Source organism: Rhinoderma darwinii, chromosome 12 (genome assembly GCF_050947455.1).
Source record: "Rhinoderma darwinii isolate aRhiDar2 chromosome 12, aRhiDar2.hap1, whole genome shotgun sequence".
NCBI classification, from domain to species: Eukaryota; Metazoa; Chordata; class Amphibia; order Anura; family Rhinodermatidae; genus Rhinoderma; species Rhinoderma darwinii.
Window position 1 is genome coordinate 75,644,405 of NC_134698.1, and position 22,925 is coordinate 75,667,329.

The following is a 22,925-nucleotide window of genomic DNA, read 5'->3' on the forward strand; positions in this document are numbered from 1 at the left end:
TTTTCCCGCAATTACGGATCCATAATTGCAGATAAAAATACGAATCCATTCATTTCTATGGCCCACGGACACTTTCCCGTATATTTACGGGAAGGTGTCTGGGCCGTAGAAACGACCTGCAAAAAATAGGACATATCCTATTTTTTTGATTTTGCGGACTGTGCTCCTATGCTTTATAATGGGAGCACGGCCCACAAATGTGGGTGACTGAGGCCTAACAGACCATTGTCTAGCCTGGATACAATGGTATCTACTTCTTAGCTGAGAGCAGGACTAGGTATGTACAGTTAGCAGCCTGTAAATATAAACACGAGTGTCCTAATTCATTCACAGCAAGCAGAGATCTTGATCATGTTGAGAAATTGAAACACGAAGTATATTAGGAAGTTGGAGAACTTTTCATGTATACAGTGATTAATGAAGACAAACCCTGTCCATATGACCTTTAGGTCCTTCGCTCGGGGCTCCCCTCTATGAGCCGGTACGGAGAGTCGCTCTGTAGGAAAAAGCCGTTCATTTATCATCTGAATCGCCGCCATGTAATACTGCATTTCCTGTTCAGTGGCCGCAACACGGGAAAATATCTGGCCGGCCGAAAGCTTCCCCCGACAAAATCAGCTGTTTGTAGGGGATTCAGGATCTGGACTCATGGCGTTTAGATAGGCCCCACTTTTAAAGGGGTGATCTGTGATGAGACAATCCCTTTAATAAAGCCAGGGAACTCCTTTGTCTTCTTTAGATTTGAGTCCCCTGTAAGTAGCTTTCTGATGGTGAGAATATCTTACATCCACTTTCATGGGATTTATTCTAGAACGCTCCGTTTATTGCATTGTCCTCTGTTCTGCCAGAACAAACCCCGCTTCGAGATGTTCTGCTCCAGTGATGTGATTCATATCCGGACCTGCTCCGACTCCTGCGCTGCACTAATGAACCTTATCCAGTACATCGCCAGCTACGGAGATCTGCACCCGCCTGCCCGGACCCAGGCTTCTCCCGGAGCTCACAAGAAAGCCCAAAAGGTCAGAAATCAAAGACTTTACATGTCAGAGGGGTTTTTGAACTTAAAGGGGCTTTCCCATCTCAAGCATAATCTCCAGATGGGACCCCCACCTGCCAATTATACAAGCGGTTACTGATGTGAGAGTGGTGGCAGCGCTTGTACGCAGCTCTCCAATGAAGTCTATGGATGTTTTTCTGATAGATATAAAAAAAAAAACACAACTCCATCGTTCTATCTATCTATCTATCTCATATCTATCTCTCTATCTATCTCATATCTATCTCTCTATCTATCTCTCTATCTCATATCTCTCTATCTATCTCATGTCTTATCTATCTATCTATCTATCTATCTCTATCTCCTATCTATCTCATGTCTATCTATCTATCTCTATCTCATATCTATCTATCTCATATCTATCTATCTATCTATCTCATGTCTATCTATCTATCTATCTATCTCATATCTATCTATCTATCTATCTATCTATCTATCTATCTATCTATCTATCTATCTATCTCATATCTATCTATCTCATATCTATCTATCTGTCTATCTATCTATCTCATATCTATCTATCTATCTATCTATCTCATATCTATCTATCTCATATCTATCTATCTATCTATCTGTCTATCTATCTATCTATCTATCTATCTATCTATCTATCTATCTATCTATCTCATATCTATCTATCTCATATCTATCTATCTGTCTATCTATCTATCTCATATCTATCTATCTATCTATCTGTCTATCTATCTATCTTTATCTATCTATCTATCTATCTATCTATCTATCTATCTATCTATCTATCTATCTATCTCATTATCTATCTATCTCATTATCTATCTATCTCATTATCTATCTATCTCATTATCTATCTATCTCATTATCTATCTATCTCATTATCTATCTATCTCATATCTATCTATCTATAGCTATACATCTTTGCATTGATCGGGTTGTTCACATTCTTCCTGATGGTAGGTTTCGTGTCAAATGCAGTTGTTATATTTCAGACTGACACATCTACTGGACCCGGCTCCAGGGGCCCGATGCTGGCGGAGGAAGAACAGCAGATACTGCGTGATTTAATGAGTGATGCCATGGAAGACACAGATGTTTACCCTGATGCCACGTCTGCAAAATCACAGCTGAATGGTAACACATAATATTAATGTTGTAATACAAATGGCAAGGTCATTGGAGTAGGTAATTGGGGACATTTCCCTATTTTCGGGGGAAGCAAACTACCTCCAACCAATGGTTATATTCTCCATGCACTGCCCAATTGTAGCTCCGTTCTCAGATTGGGCAGCCTAATGGGAAGTGTGTCCTCTCTCTCGTGACCCTTGGATGGTGCGACTTGGTTAGAAACAGTCAGTGAGTTGGATATAAAAAAAATTTGGACCTTCCTTTTCAACCTCCAAAGGGACATAGAGGGTAAAGAGTCCTAAAGACATGTCAGAGGTTTATATTGGTCAGGCCTGGGTGCTGCGACCCCAACTAAGCTCTAGAAACACGGGACAGAGTTCAGTTGTACCCCTTCAGCTCCCTTGAGCCGAGGAGAGCACTGAACGGGATGTATAATGTACACCTCCCATTTACGACTTACCCCCATTAAAAAAACTGTGGCACGGCGGGTGCCTGGTGATATAAACTTCAGAAAAGTTTTTGTGACATGGCAGAAGTTTATTTATACGACCGGTTCCTTCTAAAGACGCTAAACAGATTGAGTGGTGGAGGATCCGACTACACAGGGTTTGTTTGTAGTCTGTAACCATGGAGATGCATATGAGCTGTGTACACAACTATAGGAGCTTTTTACTCAAGATTTGCCGTTTGAAAAGTTGCTTCAGTTTTAATTTCCGATGCATTGAAGCAATACAATTCTAATTATAATTTATTTACCGGGAGCGAGAAACTTTATTCGCCTTTGCGTAAAGAGTAACCGTACTTTCCAAAAACTTTTGATATGTGATAGAGACATTTCAGACATTTGGGTCCGGGTGCTGAGACCGTTGATGAAGCGAAGGCGCAGAATCTCTCAGCTGAGCGTCCTGCATCTTCTACGTGACCCGTCTTCAGCCTGGATCACAGCGAACGACGATGAGCCGAGCTTTGTCCCCTTCCACTGTGTGGGCACCGGATCCGCTTTAACCAAACTTCTTTATATTTTAGGTGTATCTGAAAGCAAATCGGAAATGCAGAAGGCGCCGTGCTCAGACCTTTTCCTGTTTCCTGATGAAAGCGGAACTATATCTGAAGAATCCAGTCCCGCGTTCACGACGGCGACTCCCCATCTTATAAGCAACGCCATTCTTGATGCTCCACTCGAAAGCGATGACTTCTGCATTCTGTACGCTCCCAAGACACCGGTCACTGTAAGGAATTTACCGCTTCTCTTCTATCTATAAACGATATAACACATTGTCAATGTCACCGGCTTCATACTTTGGATGGGATATAGAATCCACCTGAAAAGGACATTTACAGGAACATTGTGAACCGCTCTCTGTCAGCCGCCATTAGTCTCATTTTCCTGATTGTTCTCAGCGTCGCTGATTGACGCGCTGACGGCTCTGCTCACAATCCCATATGTCCTTTTCAGCTGGATGAGTGCCATATTCCCCACCTCACTTCCCTGTTGAACTCAAGATCTAGGAACGATATAGTCGGAGTTCTTAAAGGGATCGTAGGCGATTAAAAGGTAATGGCTGCTTTCTTCCATAAACAGCGCCACCTTTTCCAAGGGCTACGTGTGGTATTGCAGCTCAGCCCCGTTCATGTGAATGCAAAACCACACACCAGCAGCCATGTTTTTCTAAATTTCATACCACTCATTATAGGCATCTTATAAATGTAGTGCTGGGTTAATAGAGGAAGGCGCATGGTTTGGACACCCTCTCTCCTCCAGCCTACCATGCTGCAGCTTTATTACGGACGACAGGCTGTTCTATTGTACGTTCCCTTCAGCACATACACAAAGGACCGGAGCTATGGAGAGCGCTATTGTTTACCTTGTAGGGGACATGGTCCATCAGTTGGGGGGACATGTTCGGACGAGCTTGCTATCAGATTTTGAAATGGGAATGTGTGGACCTAGACGCCAATGTTAATCGAGATTTAATATTAGTCCCTCTTTTTATTCAGGATAAAGACAAGGAGCCGTCGGTGAAAAAGCTCGTTGATGATGACATTGTGATTAAAGAAAACTATTTCAGCTATGCTGGGAGAAAATCTAACACCAGTAAAGCCTCTCTCCATTTTCCTGTCCCTGTCGTCCGATATGTGGTAAAAGAGGTCTCCCTCGTGTGGCACTTGTATGGGGGAAAAGATTTTGGAAATGCTGCGCCTTGTAGTTCCCCTGCTAAACATTACATGTAAGTATTGGGTATGCAATTCTACAAGTCACTATTAATTATGTCTACATGAATGAACCAACCACAGCCGGAGGTGTCGGGAACTTTTACTAGGACCTCGTGTTGTGTTAATAGGGGAAACCTCAATTTTGTATCATCCTCATGTCATTTTGATCTCCCATATTATATTGCCCAGCTCTAATTTGGTTTGTGGAAACTAATGTCCAGTCATCTGTTTCTTAAGAGGGCCAATCCCAGGACCCATATATCAGCATGGCCCCATCACATGGGGCAACAGCGGAGCTCAGCTTCCCCAGTGTAAGCCATTAACGGGCACGTCCACGTCCTTAACCAGTTATTTTATTACTCTATTCCATTTTAGATGCATTGATGAAGCTACTTTGCTTCTCGTCTTTAAAAAATGTCCTATCGTATTTAGTGTCTACAGCTCCTATGCCGAACTCTGCGTCTCCATAGTAACAGACTACATACAAACGCTGAGTAGTCTGATCCTGCGGTTATACTCTTACTTCTTACAGACATTTGATAGGTTTGCAAGAAGTAGTGGACAGATGAACGGCAATGTGACTGTAGCATCCGACTACATAGAGAACGTTTGTAGTCTGTAACCATGGAGACACATAGGTCTGCATAGGAGCTGTAGACACAACTATGGGAGATTTTTAATGAAGACCTACTGCAAAGTTTGTTTCATTTTTTTCCGCTTTGGAACAAAAAAATAAATTGGTTGCAAAGTTGGACAAAGTAGGGTCACACAAGCTGGAAACTAGTGGTTCAATATTCCTTTGCCATTTTGCTGGGACTATTAGTACTACAAAACCTCAAGACCAAGTGACTGCATAGGGATATAAGGAAGGCATCTTGGGCAATGGGCAGTATGGTTTTTTTATACTTGTTGTTATTTTATGGACAGGAGCCCTCACAGCTCCCCATCGAGTACCCCAACAAGGAGAGCCAGCAGCGCAGTCCGTGGCGGTCGGGGGAGAAATCAAGACTTGCTGATGGAGATTCAGCTGACCAAGGTAAATCAATATATTCAATATAATTACAGTGCATATACCGTATCTGCACCATCTCCAGTGGAGCTGTCATTACAACTCCTCCCACTGGGGGTCGTCACCCAACTTCCCAAGACTCCTGAACAGCAAATTTCTTGTATGTTCTGACTATAGATGGCCTAAGGCAGTGATCTCAACATGCTGGGAGTTCTAGTTTTGCCACAGCTTTAGAGCCACAGATTGGAAAGCCACTTCTCTAAAGCCGGCCATACACATGGGACATTGATCGGCCGAACAATCGTCCGTGCGATCCATCCCTCATTTTTATATTTTTTTTAAAACGGACTCCCTGATCGGCCAGTTTACTCTGTTATGAGTCAGTTTTTTAAAAAATGCGGCCGATTTAAGCCGTGCACCCGTAGTTTCGGCCGACCACGGACAAAATTTTGCAACCTGGCTGATCACAAATGTCTGTCGTTGTCCATTGCGAATGATGGACTAAATGGGTGGTTTAAAGTCCGTGGACAATTTTGGACATTTCGACCGACTTTACTCTCGTGTGTGGCCAGCGTAAACTCCATTTATCACTAGGGGCACTGTATGTAAATTATGGGCCACTAATTGGCCGAGCCGCACCATGTGACCACATCCATGGCCCCTTTTATTCCAGATGAATTTTTGACCTATTCGCATTGATCCTTCCTGAAGTTCTTTGTCTTTGTGCACAGGTTAAGTTCCAGCATGAGGTTTACCCGCAGGCGGATGAGTCGGCAGAGTTTACCCTTTCAGAACAGCCCGTGTCACGTCAGGTGTTTATCGTCCAGGACCTGGAGATTAGGGATCGCTTGGCCTCCTCTCAAATGAACAAATTCCTTCACCTGTACTGCAGCAAGGAGATGCCAAGGAAAGCCCATTCAAATATGGTAAGACCATCACTCCTTATTCTACGATCCGTCCAGCGCGGGGGAGAGGTAGGGAATGAACACGACCCCTCTTTTCATTTCTTAGATCAGCGGCTCCTTATCCTTCTCTTGGGCCGTCGGCTGCTGATGTCGGACTTCATTAGTGGTATAAAAAAAAACACAAATGGCACCAGCAAGGCGCAGCCGCACAAGCAACAAGTCTAAGCGGATAAAGTAGTTGTTACAGATTGAGACGAACTAAATGCAGATAAATGGCTGGATATTAAAGCGGTCGACCTGTCAGGGCGTCCCCTGTTCTTCTGGCTGCTGAGTTGACGGCTTGGGGTCCCTCGACGGTTACAGCTGTTGTGGCAGCAAGGCAAATGTCACATTACACCCATTGAAAATGAATAAGATCTCGTGTGCATGCTCTAAAACTCTAGGTCACTAGGTGGCGCTATTCTTTAGCTACTCCTGATACGGGAAGGATGTATACAGAGATTATAATCGTTTATAGGGTAAGAACACACTACAGGCGGATAAACTACAAATTTTCAGCAACGGATTTCATTGCGGAAAGTTCCGCAGCGTACTACAGTGGACAAATCGGCTGTAAAAAGCTTCATAATTTGATGTGCGTTTTGTTTTTTTAATCCGCAGCATTTAAATTCATACTGCGAAATCGCTGCTTTTCTGTTTTCTGTAGAAATATGTGTTACGACTTTTGTGGCAGAAATGCTGCGATTCTGCTACAAAAAAAAAGGTCTTCCTTACCCCGCTGCCGTAGTCTTCGCGATGCGGTCCGGCCTCCTGGGGTGACGTTTTATCCCCTGTGACTGCTGCAGCCAATCAAAAGCTTCAGCGGTCACATGGACTATAGCGTCATCCCAGGAGGTTGTGCTTTGCTCAGAATAGAGGGACGCGTCGCCGTGACTACGGTATGAATTTGTTTTTCTAGCGCTGCTTTACGCCTCAAACTCCACCCACAAAACCGTACCTCAATGTAGTGCAGTTTTTCGGATTGGATTGCGCTGCGGGTTTTATGTCGGATTCGCTGTGTAGTTTGACGCAGCGTCTCCACCTAGTGCGTTCGTTCCCATAGACTGACCAAATCCATGCCTATAGCTTTAAGTGAGTGCCCAGTAAGCAGCTGTATATGATGACCGGGGGATACATTGTGGGGGCAGCGGTGACATCACAAATCATGTTCCTACGTATAAAATAATGCAGATTTCCAACCACAACGTTTAGAGACGTGGGAGCGATTTCCTTGTTTATCTTGAAATGAAATGCAGCTCGCAGCACCGCTGCCACGTGAGGGTCTGCTTTATATCCGGCCCTTTATCTGATTATCTCTAACCGACGTTTCCGCTTCTAGCTGCAGTATATTATAGCGGGAGCTGATAAGCTCATTAGTAAGGGAGAGAATCGCACGGTTTAAAGGGGTATTCCAATCTTAGATAGTGACCACATATTGCTGGAGAATGACGCCACCTGCAGATCGGGGGATCTCCGACTACAGGGACCAAAGAAGTAAGAGTTCCTACGGTGTTTTCTCTGTACAGCGCCAGTCCCACCCAGGTGTTGTGCAGAGAAAAGCCACTCGGCCCCATTCATGGGGCAATACCTGAATGTCGAGGTGTGCGTCCCCCTCATTCTAGACAACGGATACCTCCACAATCGACAATCCGCTGTATACCCTGGTACTTTGTCCTCACGTGCGATCAATGGAAAAAAAAAACCTTTATGTCCTACTTAGGGCTCATTCACACGAGCGTGATTCTCATCTGTGTGCTGTGCGTGTAAAACAACACACGGAGCCATTGATTTCAATGGGGCTGTTCACACATGCAGAAGTTTTCTCGCACCTAGTCGCCCATTGAAGTCCACGAGTGCGTGAAAACCACGGACGCGCATCAGTGCACTATCCGTGTTTCACGCATCAATTACGTTGAGAGAAAAAAATAAAAAAGAATGAAGCGCTTGAAAGTGCGTGAAAAACACGCAAAGCACACTGATGCAAAAACGCAACGCGCACGGACAGATTTTACGCACGTAAATCTGTCACGCTCGTGTGAACGCAGCCTGAGCCTTTTTGGCTGTTTTCGGATTTGAGATGAAGATCTGAGACTGTCTGGTTTCTCGGGATGTGCTGCCTGACATTCCTCATAAAAATACCGGGGGTTATTAGGCATTCCTAGAAACCCGACTGTCCGACATGACGCTGCTAATAAGGTTAGATCTGTGCAACCTTTTTAAAGGGATTTGCGAAAAATAAGAAGGGCCCCCTCCTATAGAGGACCTCCTGACTTGTCTGTTTTAGTAAATACCCAAAACCTATGACTAAGGAGACGCACGCGCACACACGAAAACGCGAGCGTGTTCGGTCCGTGATATACGGTCTGTACGTCGGCCGCTTTTCCCGGACTGAACGCACTGCAGGGAGCCGGGCTCCTGCCATCATAGTTATCTATGGCGCTGGGTGTCACTGCCTCTCTGGAACTACCGTTCCGTACTGAAAACATGATGACAGTACAGGACAGTTGTCCCGCAGCGAGGCAGCGACTCCTAGCGCCATAGATAACTATGATGGCAGGAGCCCGGCTCCCGGCAGTGCGTTCAGTCCGGGAAATGCAGCCGACGTACGGACCGTATATCACGGACTGAACACGCTCGTGTGTGAGGCTCTAACTTTAAAACCCACTTTTTTTTAATTTATTGTGTAAGTGCATCTATGGCCCTGTTCACATGGAGTTTTTGCCCCACTTTAAGCGCGTATGGCAGGATTATCCTTTTGGCCTCTGTTGGGCTGGTATATTGCAAAATAAGTAGGGAATTGCATAGTAGACTGCACTATTCCATACATTAAAATATACGTTTTAACGGATGCTATACTTACCTATGGGTGAGGGATGCCAATGTATGGCATCTGTCAGAGGCCTCTGTTATACGTATACATAGGGAACTCCAGTGACGTAATTGTCCATATATTGACAAATATTCACTGGAGCTTCCGTCTGATAGCTTTTCCGGCTGTATTGGCGCTTGGGGCGACACTATCTTCTGGGACAGTGACGGGGGAAGAGCTGCGTCCAGTACCGTGCCCACCCAGTACAAGCACCACCTGGTGAGTCACTACCCTGCTCTAGGCTTTGAAGAAGCTGCCGGGGAGACAGGGCCCTAACCTGAGATCTATTAAGGTGGTCAAGGGCTGTATGGCGACGTATCCCACTGTATGCCTTTACAGTGGGATACATTGCAGCCTTCACTCAGGGGTATACGTTGGGAGACTGCCCGATACATACCTCCTGAAGTAAGGGTCAAAACGGTGATGTGAACAGAGCTTAAAATGAAGCTACTTTGCAAAATATGTTAATTTAAAAAAATATATATAATTTCCATGGTAGCAGACTGCAAACAAACCCTGTGTAGTCTGATCTTGCAGCAGTCACACTTCCATCTATCCCCTACTTTGTTTACTTCTATTCTGTAGGTTAGCAAAAAGTAGGAAATAAATGAGAGCATGACTTAAGGATCTGACTACACTGGGTTTGTTGTCTGTTACCATGGAGACACAGCTCTGCATAGGAGCTGTATAAACAAGACTAAGACATTTTTAATGAAGACTTATTGCAAAGTTGCTTCATTTTTCATTTTAGGTGCATTGGACTCTATCAAAACAATCTTGAAGCAGACCATTTTTTTTTTCGTTCCGTCGGAGATTTATGTCGGAACGGAGCCCTGACTGACACAAACTGAAACCAGAGATTTCCGTTTCCATCACCATTGATTTCAATGGTGACGGATCCGGTGCCAATGGTTTCAGTTTGTCCCCGTTGTGCAAGGGTTCCGTCGTTTTGACAGGATGAATACCGTAGTCGGCTAACGGAGCCCTGACGCAGATGTGAACGAAGCCTTAGCAGAACTTTCTGGAATGCCTCTTCTGTGACCCGTCTCTATTATCCTGCTGTGGTGAGAACGGCTCCCGTCTCGGAGCAGGAGCAGCACGTGGCTTCACAGGGGAACGATGTGCCGTTTGCTCTCACGTTGTGCCTAGAAGTCATGCGTTATGTTCTCTTGTGATGCTCCAGATGTTTTGTATTCCGTTCACACAGCGGCCGAGAGAAGAAAAAAACAGTCAGTCAAATATTCTCTTTTTTTCCAGCTTACAATCAAAGCCTTAAATGTCCGACCTGAATCTTCCCATTCTCCACAAGAATGTTGTTTGCTGGTGACGCTCATGCCGCTCCGCCTCAACATTGACCAGGTAATATAAACTTTGAGACAGGGATGTAGTTCAGAGATGTCTCCAGTAGGGGGCAACAGTGCTAAGGAAAGTTGTTAAATACATCTAAGGATTTACCCAATTACATTACATATATTTAGAAGTACAGCGGGCCAGTGAACAATGGCGGGGGCAACTAGGTGTTATCCTGTTATCCGGTATTGTATAGATGTTAACCGTATAAGGGATATGGTACACACTATACTGGTCCTATTATACTCCAGAGCTGCATTTTCAATTCTGCTGTTTGCCACTAAAAACAGTCAACAAGTTGGTAATTAGACACCCCTAACCGTTTAGCTGAGCCCCAAAAATGTAGGGGGCACTTTGTATAACAATCTAATCTAGGAAAACGGAGTCTGGTGTAACGATTACTTCCCAGTTTGCAAATCATCAAAGCAATCTCTGTGCAAACAGGTAGTGAAACGCTCTGAAGACTGCAGAATAGGGAGTGCGGCTCTGGAGTATATTACAGGTTGTAACTCAGGATCAGTACAGGGTAAGTAATGTAATGTATGTACACAGTGACTCCACCAGTAGAATAGTGAATGCAGCTCTGGAGTATAATACAGGATGTAACTCTGAATGAGTACAGGATAAGTAATGTAATGTATGTACGCAGTGACTCCTCCAGCAGAATAGTGAGTGCAGCTCTGGAGTATAATACAGGATATAACTCAGGATCAGTATAGGATAAGTAATGTAATGTATGTACACAGTGACTCCACCAGCAGAATAGTGAGTGCAGCTCTGGAGTGCTATAATACAAGATGTAACTGAGATCAGTACAGGATAAGTAATGTAATGTATGTACACAGTGACTCCACCAGCAGAATAGTGAGTGCAGCTCTGGAGTATAATACAGGATGTAACTCAGGATCAGTACTGGATAAGTCATGTAATGTATGTACACAGTGACTCCACCAGCAGAATAGTGAGTGCAGCTCTGGAGTATAATACAAGATTTAACTCAGGATCAGTACTGGATAAGTCATGTAATGTATGTACACAGTGACTCCACCAGCAGAATAGTGAGTGCAGCTCTGGAGTATAATACAGGATATAACTCAGGATCAGTACAGGATAAGTAATGTAATGTATGTACACAGTGACTCCACCAGCAGAATAGTGAGTGCAGCTCTGGAGTATAATACAGGATGTAACTCTGAATGAGTACAGGATAAGTAATGTAATGTATGTATAAAGTGACTCCACCAGCAGAATAGTGAGTGCAGCTCCGGAGTATAATACAGGATATAACTCAGGATCAGTATAGGATAAGTAATGTAATGTATGTACACAGTGACTCCACCAGCAGAATAGTGAGTGCAGCTCTGGAGTGTAATACAGGATGTAACTCAGGATCAGTATAAGATAAGTAATGTAATGTATGTACACAGTGACTCCACCAGCAGAATAGTGAGTGCAGCTCTGGAGTGCTATAATACAAGATGTAACTGAGATCAGTACAGGATAAGTAATGTAATGTATGTACACAGTGACTCCACCAGCAGAATAGTGAGTGCAGCTCTGGAGTGTAATACAGGATGTAACTCAGGATCAGTATAAGATAAGTAATGTAATGTATGTACACAGTGACTCCACCAGCAGAATAGTGAGTGCAGCTCTGGAGTATAATACAGGATGTAACTCAGGATCAGTGCAGGATAAGTAATGTAATGTATGTACACAGTAACTCCACCAGCAGAATAGTGAGTGCAGCTCTGGAGTATAATACAGGATGTAACTCAGGATCAGTACAGGATAAGTAATGTATGTACACAGTGACTCCTCCAGTAGAATAGTGAGTGCAGCTCTGGAGTATAATACAGGATGTAACTCAGGATCAGTACAGGATAAGTAATGTAATGTATGTACACAGTGACTCCACCAGCAGAATAGTGACTGCAGCTCTGGAGTGCTATAATACAAGATGTAACTGAGATCAGTACAGGATAAGTAATGTAATGTAACTGCAAAGTCGCTCAACTTAAAGGGGGTTTGGAGGTGTTTTGTTTTTGTATTACAACGAACACTCCTTATTTTTTCTCTCTGCTCCGTCTTCTGCATTGTATTGCTGTTCGGTGATGGAAACAAGTGCCGGATTACCAGACTTTCTGGATTATTAAATGATGGATTATAGGAATTTCTCTGTTTTATACTTTTTCCACCGATTAACCACCAACTCCTTCTTGTCCGGGACACACAGGATCTGGCCCTTTCCCGACAATTATTAATGTGCTTCTTCCTTTATCTCCATCACTTGCAGAACAATTGAGCGCGTTGCTTTTATAAAGGCTCCGGAATAAGATTGTTAAGATAGTGGAGAATGACTTTACCATCAGAACATCTTAGTACTGGTAAAGTAATTACCAGGAAAAGATCAAACACAGAACAGAGAGAATGGAAGGGCCGACTCCACCCGGAAGAGGAGCAAATAATAATAATCTTTATTTATATAGCGCCAACATATTACGCAGCACTTTACAATTTAGAGGGAACATGAAACAAACAATATCAGACATTACATAGTGACAAAGTTCATTTACAATTCAGACAGGAGGAGTGAGGACCCTGATCACAAGAGCTTACAATCTATGAGGAAATAAAGGAGACACAAAGTGTAACAGTCTTTGTTCTGTACAATAGTCCAGCCATTTTTATACACATGCGGTGGTAACATAAAGCTGCATGAGCCGGTCACCAGCCAGTATCCGTGTATGACGGACATGAAGAGAAGGAGTGTGAGGGAATCTTATTCTGATGACTAATCTAAAAGGAGGGCCATGGAAAGGAGTCAGATTAGGGAATGTTATAGGCCTGTCTAAATAGATGTGTTTTCAGGGCACGTTTAAAACTGTGGATATTGGGAATTAATCTGATTGTCTGGGGTAGCACATTCCAGAGGACGGGTGCAGCACGAGAGAAATCCTGGAGACGGAAGTGGGAGGTTCGGATTATGGAGGATTTTAATCTAAGGTCGTTGGCAGAACGTAGAGCCCGAGTAGGGTGGTAGACAGAGATGAGGGAGGAGATGTAAGGAGGTGCAGCACTGTGGAGAGCTTTGTGGGTGAGAGTAATAAGTTTGAATTTTATTCTGAAGGGGATGGGCAACCAGTGCAGTGACTGGCACAGATTAGAGGCGTTGGTGTAGCGGTGCAGTGCAGTGACTGGCACAGATTAGAGGCGTTGGTGTAGCGGTTGGTCATAAATATGAGCCTGGCTGCTGCATTGAGGATAGATTGGAGAGGGGAGAGTTTAGTGAGGGGGAAGACCGACTAGTAATGAGTTACAGGAGTCAAGACGAGAGTGAATCAGAGCAACAATGAGAGTTTTGGCGGTTTCCTCCGTAAGAAAAGAGCGGATTCTGGAGATGTTTTTGAGGTGAAAATGACAGGAGCGTGAAAGTGATTGTATGTGAGGAGTAAAGGAAAGATCTGAGTCAAAAATAACCCAGAGACAGCGGGCGTGCTGCTTAGGAGTTATGATAGAGACAGCGGGCGTGCTGCCTAGGAGTTATGATAGAGACAGCGGGCGTGCTGCTTAGGAGTTATGATAGCGATAGAGACAGCGGGCGTGGTGCTTAGGAGTTATGATAGCGATAGAGACAGCGGGCGTGGTGCTTAGGAGTTATGATAGCGATAGAGACAGCGGGCGTGGTGCTTAGGAGTTATGATAGCGATAAAGACAGCGGGCGTGCTGCCTAGGAGTTATGATAGAGACAGCGGGCGTGCTGCTTAGGAGTTATGATAGCGATAGAGACAGCGGGCGTGGTGCTTAGGAGTTATGATAGAGACAGCGGGCGTGCTGCTTAGGAGTTATGATAGTGATAGAGACAGCGGGCGTGCTGCCTAGGAGTTATGATAGCGATAGAGACAGCGGGCGTGCTGCCTAGGAGTTATGATAGCGATAGAGACAGCGGGCGTGCTGCCTAGGAGTTATGATAGCGATAGAGACAGCGGGCGTGGTGCTTAGGAGTTATGATAGAGACAGCGGGCGTGCTGCCTAGGAGTTATGATAGTGATAGAGACAGCGGGCGTGGTGCTTAGGAGTTATGATAGCGATAGAGACAGCGGGCGTGGTGCTTAGGAGTTATGATAGCGATAGAGACAGCGGGCGTGGTGCTTAGGAGTTATGATAGCGATAAAGACAGCGGGCGTGCTGCCTAGGAGTTATGATAGAGACAGCGGGCGTGCTGCTTAGGAGTTATGATAGCGATAGAGACAGCGGGCGTGGTGCTTAGGAGTTATGATAGAGACAGCGGGCGTGCTGCTTAGGAGTTATGATAGTGATAGAGACAGCGGGCGTGCTGCCTAGGAGTTATGATAGCGATAGAGACAGCGGGCGTGCTGCCTAGGAGTTATGATAGCGATAGAGACAGCGGGCGTGCTGCCTAGGAGTTATGATAGCGATAGAGACAGCGGGCGTGGTGCTTAGGAGTTATGATAGAGACAGCGGGCGTGCTGCCTAGGAGTTATGATAGTGATAGAGACAGCGGGCGTGCTGCCTAGGAGTTATGATAGCGATAGAGACAGCGGGCGTGCTGCCTAGGAGTTATGATAGCGATAGAGACAGCGGGCGTGCTGCCTAGGAGTTATGATAGAGACAGCGGGCGTGGTGCTTAGGAGTTATGATAGCGATAGAGACAGCGGGCGTGCTGCCTAGGAGTTATGATAGCGATAGAGACAGCGGGCGTGGTGCTTAGGAGTTATGATAGCGATAGAGACAGCGGGCGTGGTGCTTAGGAGTTATGATAGCGATAGAGACAGCGGGCGTGGTGCTTAGGAGTTATGATAGCGATAGAGACAGCGGGCGTGGTGCTTAGGAGTTATGATAGAGACAGCGGGCGTGCTGCCTAGGAGTTATGATAGAGACAGCGGGCGTGCTGCTTAGGAGTTATGATAGCGATAGAGACAGCGGGCGTGCTGCCTAGGAGTTATGATAGCGATAGAGACAGCGGGCGTGCTGCCTAGGAGTTATGATAGCGATAGAGACAGCGGGCGTGCTGCCTAGGAGTTATGATAGAGACAGCGGGCGTGCTGCCTAGGAGTTATGATAGAGACAGCGGGCGTGGTGCTTAGGAGTTATGATAGCGATAGAGACAGCGGGCGTGGTGCTTAGGAGTTATGATAGCGATAGCGGGCGTGGTGCTTAGGAGTTATGATAGCGATAGAGACAGCGGGCGTGGTGCTTAGGAGTTATGATAGCGATAGAGACAGCGGGCGTGGTGCTTAGGAGTTATGATAGAGACAGCGGGCGTGGTGCTTAGGAGTTATGATAGAGACAGCGGGCGTGGTGCTTAGGAGTTATGATAGAGACAGCGGGCGTGCTGCCTAGGAGTTATGATAGCGATAGAGACAGCGGGCGTGGTGCTTAGGAGTTATGATAGAGACAGCGGGCGTGCTGCCTAGGAGTTATGATAGTGATAGAGACAGCGGGCGTGCTGCCTAGGAGTTATGATAGAGACAGCGGGCGTGCTGCCTAGGAGTTATGATAGAGACAGCGGGCGTGGTGCTTAGGAGTTATGATAGAGACAGAGGGCGTGGTGCTTAGGAGTTATGATAGAGACAGCGGGCGTGGTGCTTAGGAGTTATGATAGAGACAGCGGGCGTGCTGCCTAGGAGTTATGATAGCGATAGAGACAGCGGGCGTGGTGCTTAGGAGTTATGATAGAGACAGCGGGCGTGCTGCCTAGGAGTTATGATAGTGATAGAGACAGCGGGCGTGCTGCCTAGGAGTTATGATAGCGATAGAGACAGCGGGCGTGCTGCCTAGGAGTTATGATAGAGACAGCGGGCGTGGTGCTTAGGAGTTATGATAGCGATAGAGACAGCGGGCGTGCTGCCTAGGAGTTATGATAGCGATAGAGACAGCGGGCGTGGTGCTTAGGAGTTATGATAGCGATAGAGACAGCGGGCGTGGTGCTTAGGAGTTATGATAGCGATAGAGACAGCGGGCGTGGTGCTTAGGAGTTATGATAGAGACAGCGGGCGTGCTGCCTAGGAGTTATGATAGAGACAGCGGGCGTGCTGCTTAGGAGTTATGATAGTGATAGAGACAGCGGGCGTGCTGCCTAGGAGTTATGATAGCGATAGAGACAGCGGGCGTGCTGCCTAGGAGTTATGATAGCGATAGAGACAGCGGGCGTGCTGCCTAGGAGTTATGATAGCGATAGAGACAGCGGGCGTGGTGCTTAGGAGTTATGATAGAGACAGCGGGCGTGCTGCCTAGGAGTTATGATAGAGACAGCGGGCGTGCTGCTTAGGAGTTATGATAGTGATAGAGACAGCGGGCGTGCTGCCTAGGAGTTATGATAGCGATAGAGACAGCGGGCGTGCTGCCTAGGAGTTATGATAGAGACAGCGGGCGTGCTGCCTAGGAGTTATGATAGAGACAGCGGGCGTGCTGCTTAGGAGTTATGATAGCGATAGAGACAGCGGGCGTGCTGCCTAGGAGTTATGATAGCGATAGAGACAGCGGGCGTGGTGCTTAGGAGTTATGATAGCGATAGAGACAGCGGGCGTGGTGCTTAGGAGTTATGATAGCGATAGAGACAGCGGGCGTGGTGCTTAGGAGTTATGATAGCGATAGAGACAGCGGGCGTGGTGCTTAGGAGTTATGATAGCGATAGAGACAGCGGGCGTGGTGCTTAGGAGTTATGATAGAGACAGCGGGCGTGGTGCTTAGGAGTTATGATAGAGACAGCGGGCGTGCTGCCTAGGAGTTATGATAGCGATAGAGACAGCGGGCGTGCTGCTTAGGAGTGATGGTAGTGCCACACACAGAGATGGAGACATCAGGTTTAGGGAGGTTTGTAGATGGTGGGAACACAAGGAGCTCAGTTTCAGATAGAGAGAGGACATGATGTTAGAGACAGCGGACAGACAATCACTGGTGTTCTGTATTAGAGCAGGGGTGATGTCACGGGAAGAGGTATATAATTGGGTGTCATCAGCGTAGAGATGGTACTGGAAGCCAAATCTGCTGATGGTTTGTCCAATAGGGGCTGTGTAGAGAGAAAAGAGGAGCCTGGAGACTTCTTCTTCTGTTATTGGGTCAGATGTCGATTTACGTAAAAAGTATGCAAAAGGTATTATAAACAGTCCCACGATTTGGGATTTAAATGTTAGGAGATATGGGTACTCCTTTCCTACTGCCTATAGAGGAAGTGGAGTAACATATGACTGTAAGATCAGACTACGCAGGTTTTTTTTTTCTAGTTTGTAACCATGAAGACACATAGATCTGCATAGGAGCTGTATTCACAAAACGACAGGAGTTTTTCTTTATCCAAACTATTTGCAAAGTTGCTTTTTTTTCATATTTTGGACTTTCTCTTTTATAAAGAAGGATGTGGAAACCAACTTGTGAGGCTAAACAGGGAGCAGCGAGCCAGACCTACAGTAATTAACTCACCAACTGGCAATTAAAATGACGTTCCAGTGAATTGATCTATTCTTGAGTTTATCCTATCACATTTTTCCTTGGAATCATTTTTCTATAAATTGAATTAGATTAGCACTGATCCTCCCTGGTGGGAAAAATCTATCTGAGATTTTATCCTCGTTGTTTACAGCGATCAGCGGAGTGAGATTCACGCTCTTCGCTTGTGATAACATTTGTTTCATCGATGTCCAATCGCCTGGTTTACTTGGCAGAAGTTGCGAGTTCCTCAAGTCCTCGGCTGCTTTGCACATCCTAATTTTAGTACGGCTGCGGGTAGTACCCTGGGAGCCATGGCCCCCACCTACCCCACCCCTGCAAGTAGCATCTCTTCCGCAGACCCTTCATCTGTAACCTTTTTGCAAGTAAATGCTAATTGAAAAAGAAAGAACAATCACTAATCTTCGAATTTAAATGCATTTAACAAAACCAATCTCGTTCTAAATTGTTCTTTGGTCGTTCCCTTTTTCCCCAACAGATGTTGAGTGCGGGAGGGAAGGGGATCGATGTTACTTGGGGACTGGGAGATAATATCATGCCGGATGTTGTCAATTTTAATTGTAAAATAGGTGGCCATGTCTTCAGCACTGAGATCTGTGATTTAGGACTAAAGAGGGAGTGAAAGGTATCAAAGAGGTGTTTTGGATTATTAGTGTGGAGATGAGGGGGTGACGTGGACTTGTTCGGCGCGGTGAAGGGCAGAGGTGTAACTTTTGAGCATAAATTTCTAATTATGGAGAAAATCTCATTGCCTGCAGATTTCCACAGTCGTTAATCCGGCTTTCTTCAGCGGTGCTCGAGGCGTGTGCCAGGGTCGTCTTTGTCGGGTGGTTCGGAGTGTAGGGGGGGCTGCTTCATCCAATGTATTCTTGAGAGTGTTATTGTAAAGTTTGGCAGCCAGATTGGGACAGGAGAGGGAAGAGATAGGGGACAATGAGGACTGTAGACGGTCTAGGAGTTTCACAGTGTTAATGGCATGTAGATTTCTGTATGTCTGATACGTAGGGATGACCTGAGGAGGCAGAGAATATTTGATAGTAAAGCAGAGAAGATTGTGGTCCGAGAGCGGGAGAGGAGAGTTAATAAAGTCAGAAACTGAGCAGAGCCGGAAGAAGAGCAGGTCAAGTGAATGTCTGTCTTCATGTGTAGGAGAGTTAGTAAGTTGTGACAGACCGAGGGACGAGGTTAAAGATAGAAACTGGGAGGCAGATGAAGAGATTGGGTTATCAATGGGGATGTGGAAGTCACCCATGATGAGAGTGGGTGTTTCAGAGGAGAGAAGTTGTGGAAGCCGGGCAGCAAAGTGATCCAGGAATTGGCGGGGTGAGCCCGGGGGGCGGTAGACAACTGCCACTCGGAGGGGAAAAGGGTGAAAGAGTCTGAGGGTGTGGACTTCAAAAGAGGGAAATGTGAGTGAGGGGACCGGGGGAATGACCTGGAAAGTGCAGTGTGGGGAAAGAAGTATACCTACCCCTCCACCCTGCCTGTTCTCAGGTCTGGGGGCATGAGAGAACTGGAGACCACCATAAGATAGAGCAGCAGGGGAAGCCGTGTCAGACAGGTGTAGCCATGTTTCTGTAAGAGCCAGAAGGTTGAGAGAGTTCGAAAGGAATAAGGGTATGTTCACACACCCTATCTACGGACGTAATTTGGGGTTTTGAACGCCTCGAATTACGTCTGAAAATACGGCTCCAAACCGCCGGCAAACATCCGCCCATTGAACTCCATGGGTTTTTACCATATTCTGTACAGACAGGCTTTTTTTTTTGTACACGCCGCAGTCAAAAGGCGGGGCGTAAAAAGACGCCTGCGTCAAAGAAGTGCATGTCACTTCTTGGGATGTAATTGGAGGTGTTTCTCATTGACTCCATTGAAAAACCGCTCCAATGACATCTGTAATTCCCCCCGCGAAAAACGTGAGTCCGAGCAATGACGGCTGAAATTCCGGAGCTGGTTTTGCCTTGAAACCAGCTCTGTAATTTCCGCCGTAATGCACGCTGCCGTGTGAACATCGCCTCAGTCATGACTAAAGGTGAATGTGTTTGACACGGAGTGAGAATTGCAGAGGGCACGGGTAAACCCGGCAGGAGAAGACCTACCAGAACCGTGGCGGAGATGTGCAGGGTTTCTCTGTGTGGCAGGTAAGTGGTTGAGCTTGGCCGAAGAGAAGGGAGGTGCAGGGTTGGGAGAGATGAGCCCTGCAGGGAGTAGGAGGAGAATGGAAAGAGGCCGCAGAGGATTTGTTGTGTTGAGCTGTGGGTTGAGATGGGCGAATGTTGTTTTGCTAAGTGAATAGTGAATAGTGGCTGGGAGATGGGAAGGAGAGAGGGTGTGATGATGTTGTAGTGGCTAATGGGTGTTTGGTTTGTAAAGCAGTAACTTCTCGAGTGAGAAATCAGGCAGCGCACATGGTGTATGGGGTGTAAGAAGCTGGCCTGGTATGCCCGTGCAGGTGTTAGAAGTGGGCAGTTGGTGCTGGGTTCTCCGGCCCCTCTGCCGTGGCCAACTGCCTTGTGTAACTGCCAGGACACTTTGTCAACGTGACACTGCCTTGTGTAACTGCCAGGACACTTTGTCAACGTGACACTGCCTTGTGTAACTGCCAGGACACTTTGTCAACGTGACACTGCCTTGTGTAACTGCCAGGACACTTTGTCAACGTGACACTGCCTTGTGTAACTGCCAGGACACTTTGTCAACGTGACACTTAGGCAGCCGTGCTTCCTGCTCTCGTGCCGCCCCTGCACGAGTGCCTTCCCCTTAGGCTACAGCTAAACATATAGGGGCGGAGAGGCACACATCTAGGCATAATACAGCTCGTCAAGCGCATCATCAACACAACTAGACACATGAGGTACAAAACTGCACACACACAAAAAACCAACTGGGGAGAAAACGCACAACTTAACCCCTTCCTCACCACCCACCTACTTTCAACACCAGCCGGCACACGACCACCATCTACGGCCACGTCTTGTGCCGGCTCTGTAGATGAGACTGGTGAGCACTTGTGTGATCGCTCATCCTCCAAGCAGGACACGGAACTAACAGCTCCTGATCTCAGGGCAGCCTCCTGAACACAGCTGGGGTGGGGAAAAAGACAAACCACCAGCTGATTCACCCTTGGATTGCCGCAGCCCATGCACACACCATGATCAAAGGGAATTCCCCTCTTTGATCGCATCACCGGGGTTCCCATGATGCAATCACAGACCGTGGAATCCCTCTGCAGTCAGTCCTGGGGACCTACAAAGCACTCCAGGGCTGTCTGTTCCGTTTGCCTGCTGTTCGGACACACTACATTCTGCCCTACCAGCAGCCGCTGTTATACAGGAGTACGCTAATACATTACAAGTACGAAATACAGCTACAAATACTGTAAGCCATTAATAGGATTACAACAAAAACAAACCAACACAAACGTCCACCACAACAAAGCATTATTTGACATCTAATATATTTTAATGACACCACATGACATAAAAACTACACATATTAGGTATCTACACAACCGCAATAACCTCAAGAATGGTTTTAACAGGTTATTTCGTGTGAAATATGAACGGCCTAAAAATAAACAAGGAAAAAAAGGCCGAGATTCACTTTTCCCAAAATTCACACCGTAAGTAAATACACAATTTCACCCAAACTGCAGGGGGGGCCTCATACAGCCACGTCAATGACCAAAAAAACAAATATGGGTGATGAAATGCAGAGAGGCAAAAACAGAAAAATGCCGCTGGTCATTACGGTGTTTTCAGGCCCGGTCACTAAGGGGTTAAAGACAATCCAAGAGTTTGTACGTTTCAGAGATAACATTACAGATACAGGAAAGCAGAGTTATTTACCAGACAAGAAATCTGGCAGCGTTTCCCCAAATATTTCACCCTCCTCCTACCCTCATGTATCTGCCCAGACGGCTCGGGGGATCCCTGTTCTTGACATCGGTGCAGGTCCTGCAGATAGGCCAGAAATGTCTTACATGGGAATAACCCTTTAATTTATATTACAGCATATCAGAACTTTAGTGACGTGAGTGAAGGGGGCGGGGCTGTGACAATGTCTCATTTCATTTCCCTACTTCTTCTTTTTTAGGATGCCTTGTTTTTCTTGAAAGATTTTTTCACAAGTCTGTCTGCAGAAGTGGAGATATTAGTTACCCCGGATCCTGAAGGTACCGTTATATATCAAACTCCACTGTTTATTTAGTGTGGACGGCCTCCCGGATCACAGACAGATGACCACGTACACAATGATTAGAGTATCAACTGTATCTTACTCTTAGTGATTAGAGTAGTTATATTCTTGTATATAGGAGCAGTATTATAGTAGTTATATTCTTGTATATAGGGGCAGTATTATAGTAGTTATATTCTTGTATATAGGGAGCAGTATTATAGTAGTTATATTCTTGTACATAGGGCAGTATTATAGTAGTTATATTCTTGTATATAGGGGGCAGTATTATAGTAGTTATATTCTTGTATATAGGGGGCAGTATTATAGTAGTTATATTCTTGTATATAGGGGCAGTATTATAGTAGTTATATTCTTGTATATAGGAGCAGTATTATAGTAGTTATATTCTTGTATATAGGAGGCAGTATTATAGTAATTATATTCTTGTATATAGGGGCAGTATTATAGTAGTTATATTCTTGTATATAGGGAGCAGTATTATAGTAGTTATATTCTTGTATATAGGAGCAGTATTATAGTAGTTATATTCTTGTATATAGGAGGCAGTATTATAGTAGTTATATTCTTGTATATAGGGGCAGTATTATAGTAGTTATATTCTTGTATATAGGAGCAGTATTATAGTAGTTATATTCTTGTATGTAGGGGGCAGTATTATAGTAGTTATATTCTTGTATATAGGGAGCAGTATTATAGTAGTTATATTCTTGT

At 45.5% G+C, this 22,925-nt stretch overlaps 1 protein-coding gene across 2 annotated transcripts in view; it reads left to right on the forward strand.

Moving 5' to 3' along the window:
* ATG2B (autophagy related 2B) overlaps positions 1–22,925 on the forward strand; it is a 66,329-nt gene that overhangs the window by 31,054 nt on the left and 12,350 nt on the right. For both annotated transcript variants that reach the window (XM_075844089.1, XM_075844088.1), the window contains exons 28-35: positions 849–1,019; positions 2,023–2,164; positions 3,185–3,387; positions 4,157–4,386; positions 5,300–5,408; positions 6,113–6,307; positions 10,452–10,553; positions 22,110–22,188. In XM_075844089.1, the coding sequence (XP_075700204.1) occupies positions 849–1,019; positions 2,023–2,164; positions 3,185–3,387; positions 4,157–4,386; positions 5,300–5,408; positions 6,113–6,307; positions 10,452–10,553; positions 22,110–22,188 (1,231 nt within the window). The remainder of the gene's footprint in view (positions 1–848; positions 1,020–2,022; positions 2,165–3,184; positions 3,388–4,156; positions 4,387–5,299; positions 5,409–6,112; positions 6,308–10,451; positions 10,554–22,109; positions 22,189–22,925) is intronic.